General features: G+C 36.4%; 1 protein-coding gene across 1 annotated transcript; it reads left to right on the plus strand.

The window, feature by feature from the left end:
• The first annotated feature begins 1,397 nt into the window (after window positions 1-1,397).
• On the plus strand, window positions 1,398-2,049 carry LOC149540571 (uncharacterized). Its single transcript, XM_089802715.1, has 4 exons — window positions 1,398-1,478; window positions 1,567-1,656; window positions 1,757-1,822; window positions 1,909-2,049. The coding sequence occupies exons 1-4, from the start codon at window positions 1,398-1,400 to the stop codon at window positions 2,047-2,049; spliced, it is 378 nt and encodes a 125-aa protein (XP_089658841.1).
• The last annotated feature ends 2,792 nt before the right edge of the window (window positions 2,050-4,841 follow it).

The following is a 4,841-nucleotide window of genomic DNA, read 5'->3' on the forward strand; positions in this document are numbered from 1 at the left end:
ACCATTTGCCAAAATGCCTCCTCTTCGACGAAATCCAAGACCACAAGCGCACCCACGACGACGCCGTAAGTGATATGAACGTAACTTTTCATTGTTTGATATATTTTTCATATTGTTTTGTAAGTTTTTTATATTCTTTTGTAGGGTTTTTACAAATATCATTTAGATTTGTTTATTTATTTGAATTTCAATTGATTTTTTATCAGGAAATGTTCATAATCAACCAGAAAATCCACAAGAACATCAAAACCCTCAAGAACCCCAAAACCAAAACCCTCCTCAAGAAGAAGAACAAATTCCACAACCCGAACCAATTGCAAGACCTCCACCAGGCACACAAGAAAATATAAGAAATGAAATAGAGAGAGGCAAAACTCAATTAGAAGGAATCATTGCTCGGTTGAAAGAATCCAGACAAATCCATCCAATCAGGGCTCAATTGACATCATCCCTTGAATCCATTAACACTCAGATAGCCTCAGTTAGTGGTCAGTTAGATATTTGGCAGGCTAAGAGGGATGAACAAAAAATATTTTATGCAAATAAATTGTCATATGAAGATGTTAGAAAAAAGGAAATACCAAAAGGTAGTATATGTGCATTATTTAGAAAACCCGGTTAGCAAAATACTGTTAGAGAGGGTACTAAACGATTCCCCATCCATTGGTGCATACATGATGCTATTAGAAATAATTTTTGGGATAGATGGTGGATGGTTTTTGATGCCCCTCCTTGCAACAATCACGAGGTCCCCATGTATTTTTTGAAGAAATTATATTGTGAGTTTGTCCTTGGGGAGATCCCTAATTATTTTGATATGTTAGACTCCTAGGGTAGAGGTGGGGGGTCATCATTTGAAAGGCCCGGAGCACGTCGTGACCCTAATGTAGTTAGGGCACCCGTGGTCCATCCACAGCATGAGCATGTGATTATTCCTTTAGTTGTGAAGGAACATGTAGAGGCCAAAACTCTAGGGACCATTAATGCTTTGATGCAGACCCTCATCCATTCCACAAGCCCATTAGTTGAGGGGGAGCCTTCTATACGTCGTGGTCACATGTGTACTTCATGCGGATCCCTATGCACATTTGGCACTCATGTCGAAGATGGTGCAGATGATGGGCTTGTCACCGATCAGTTCCTAAACGAGACATTTGGCATTGACACACAGGTAAATTACTAATTTGATCACATTTCATACGTATAGTGAATGATTAATTAATTAGGATTTATTGACATTGTTCAAAATTTAGGGTCAAAGTGTTCCTGGGCCTAGCAGCGATCCTCCGGGCCCATTTTTTGTCCCTTCGACGAGTCCTGAAGTATGTATCAATTTAATCATTTTAATTAATACATATATTTATTACGTAATCATATTAAGGATTGACCAAAAAAATATGCATGTGCATCAGTTCTCCATAGGACCCTCAACCTTTACCACAGACACAGAGCAGAGACATCATACGAGCTTCACACAGGTACAGTTGTTTCATGTTAATTTAATTCATTTGATTATATTTATTCCATGTTTCATGTTAGATATAACGTGTATTGTATGACATGCAGCTCATGATGTCAGACACACCTCCTCATCTGCGACAGTCTGTTGATAGTGGAGTGGCCGCAGCTGTGGCTAGCTCACAGCCACTGACGGAGGTATGAAAGAATTTTCTTCATTTTAGTTGTTGTTTATAATAGTTAATCTCAAAATTTCTAATGTTATTTATAAGTGATTATATTTATTGAATTGTTGTAGGGTCTTGTCACGCCTGATCGTCCACGAGCATTTGAGGTGGACTTACAGAGTGACTATTTGTTGGCGGTAAGAAAATAATTAATTTTGTGAGTACATATATTTGATTTCAACGTATAATAAATATTGATTCATATCTACTTTCTTTGTATCAGTTGGACCTGGAGAAGAGCCTCAACAAGAGGTCAAGTGAGCATGTCAGGAGGGCCCCGCCATCTCCACTATCTCCCTCCACACGACGGCATAGGACGTCGAGAGACTTGTTTCCTTCCCCATGTATATATATAGGCATCTGAGAGACATATTCGATACACATTTGATGTACATATGACATTCTATATTTGATGTATGACAGATTTGATGTATGACATTATTGGTTAATATATGATATGTTTGTTCATATATGACATTATTGGTTATCATAATATATTATGTGTTTGTTAATGTATATGAAATTATTGGTTATCATTTTATATTATATGTTTGTTCATGTATGACATTAAATTAGATATGTTCGTGTATGACATTAAACTAGATATGTGCATGTATGAAATTAAATTCAATTGCAAGAGAGTTGCCATTATGTCTACCAACTAGTAGATGTTCTTTTTTGCTTTATTAGTATTTCTCAAAAATTGCAAAGAAGTTGTTTCTGGTGAATAGTTGTAAACAATTGTGATCATCGACTTCATATACTCATGGCTTTGGCTGTGAACACTTGTAACTTTGGCTATAAGCATCCATGGCTTTGGCTATGTGCACTAGTTGCTTTGGCTGTGAGCATTTATGGCTTTGGTTGTAGGCACAATATAGCCTTGGCTGTAGGTTGTCTTTCTTGCTGCATGTCGAAGTTACCTTCAAGAATATCATTAGTCTAAGATCATTACAATTAAAATACTATGACATAATACCTTGGAAATAATAGTCTTTAACCCATTACTTTATTTGTTAAAACATCATGTAGTATCTACTGTAGTCCTTCTACTCAAATATGTTTTCAAAAATACTTAGTATGGCAAAGAAATATCTATGGAAAGCTTGTCAAATAGGATATTGAAGAACTAAATGTGGATAGTCATTAGTACCCATCAATAAGAACACAGACATCTTTCTCAAGCAAGCCATATGACATTAGCAAGTAATTTATAAATTTCCTTTGCAAATAACTAGAAGATGCTATGAATCTTAATACAGAGTTAATCACGAACTCATTATTCCATCCAAGAAGCATATATCACCCTAAGCCAATTAACCGACAGGATAAAAATTAATTCAATTTCAACAAAATTTTGAGTATAACAAGCATCTTAGGGATTCTTAATGCTATTTCACATATTGTAATCATATTCAGTTTTGAATGGCCATTTGTGTTACAAGCATAAATGTTCTTTAAGGTCTTTTAATTCTAGACATGAATTTTATTATGAAGCTTTTTTATGAAAACCCACTCAATGCATATATTGTTGTTCCACATTATGTTAATTTGACTTTCATTGGTTGATTTGGGTCTAGACATGACGTTATTCACTACCTTTTTTATATATTATTTTTTTGTAGTGAGGTTCTAGCCTGAATGAATGTATTAATCATCGAAGTTGTGAACCTTGGTTGAGATCCTTACAAATATATTTTCAAATTGGACCTCAAATAGTTTTCTCAGTCACCCCCTGTACACAGATACTAAAATTGTAGTTAATTAAAAAATTAATACTAAATTAACACAAGTTTAATTGAGAAGTATTATGTACCTCAATAGGCTAGATTATTATTGACCTAGAAGCTTTATCTTAGAGCAGTTGGTTTCCTAAATCTTTAGCGCAATGACAGTCTTATGGAATGTGGAATTAGGTCTGCTAGCTAAGGAACGTTCTTTAAAAGGTAGAGGAAACTCAAGACTCACATGTTTCCAATCAATATAAATGTTTAAATCGCTTCTCTAATTTTTTCTATTTATGATCTTCTTAAAACTTAACTTTCTAAATGCATTGATGGGGAAATAAAGATCTTCTAGGAACTAAAGGCTAATCATGTTTAATACTTACAATTCTCTATTTTTATCTAATAATTTAAAAAAGATTGTACAAGTGTTTTCAAAGAGCAACACTTGTCACTAACATCATAAGAAGGAATATCCAAGGAGTCTTACCACTGATCCCCCACCACCAAATTCAAGAGAAAACAAAATTCCACTACTAAAGAGATAGTAACAATGATCATCCCTAGTCTCTCCCTTATCACAAAATGATTACCATCAAAATTTGCATTTCCAATTGCGTCATGTGCGTTGAAGTGATAGTAACATTTTCACTCACTTACCTAATGTCTCCCATTTCTGAAACTCATGGGGAAGAGCAAGGCCATCTTCTCAGTACTTAAAAATACAACGAGTTCCATTTATTCACATATTGATAATCGTTGACTTAAAGTATAGTCAAAGTATTGACAGCCCATAGATATGCCTCGTCAAAGATCGCAACCCTGTGGCATTTAGTGACCCTTGGGGACATTCTGGTTCAGTGTGCCTGAGAACGTTCGAGCACTGAAGGGGACAGGAAGAGGTTGGGGATAGGATTTACCTGACCACTCGGAGCTAATGGAGCAGACAGTTTGATCCCACAACAAAAGATGAGAGAGATTTGGCAGTTGGCAACTTTGTACTGGCCAACACTACAAGTTTCAGCATCACCCGAGATGGCATTGTAGAATGAAAATGGAATGTGATCTCCAAAGAGAGAGAGAGGTTATTGTAGGTCTCTGCAACACAGTCCTGTAGGAATTGGAATCTCATCCATATCTCGTACGAGCTCCGAGATATGTGCCGTCAAAGATCGCAGCCCTGTGGCATTTAGTGACCTTTAGGGACATTCTGGTTCGGTGTGCCTGAGAATGTTTGAGCACTGAAGGGGACAAGACAAGGTTGGGGATAGGGTTTACCCAGCCACTCGGAGCTAATGGAGCAAACAGTTTGATCCCACGACGAAAGATGAGAGAGATTTGGCAGTTGGCAACTTTGTACTGGCCAACACTGCAAGTTTCACCATCACCTGAGATGGCGTTGTAGAATGAAAATGGAATGTTATATCCAAAA

The sequence above is a fragment of the Cupressus sempervirens genome, chromosome 9 (genome assembly GCF_028749045.1).
Source record: "Cupressus sempervirens isolate cs-2001-9-10 chromosome 9, ASM2874904v1, whole genome shotgun sequence".
Taxonomy (NCBI): domain Eukaryota; kingdom Viridiplantae; phylum Streptophyta; class Pinopsida; order Cupressales; family Cupressaceae; genus Cupressus; species Cupressus sempervirens.

Coding starts and splice junctions, on each gene's coding strand:
- LOC149540571 (XM_089802715.1), top strand. CDS start 1,398: ATGCATGTGCATCAGTTCTCCATAGGACCCTCAACCTTTACCACAGAC. Junction 1,479..1,566: donor ATCATACGAGCTTCACACAG/GTACAGTTGTTT, acceptor TATGACATGCAG/CTCATGATGTCAGACACACC. Junction 1,823..1,908: donor AGAGTGACTATTTGTTGGCG/GTAAGAAAATAA, acceptor TCTTTGTATCAG/TTGGACCTGGAGAAGAGCCT.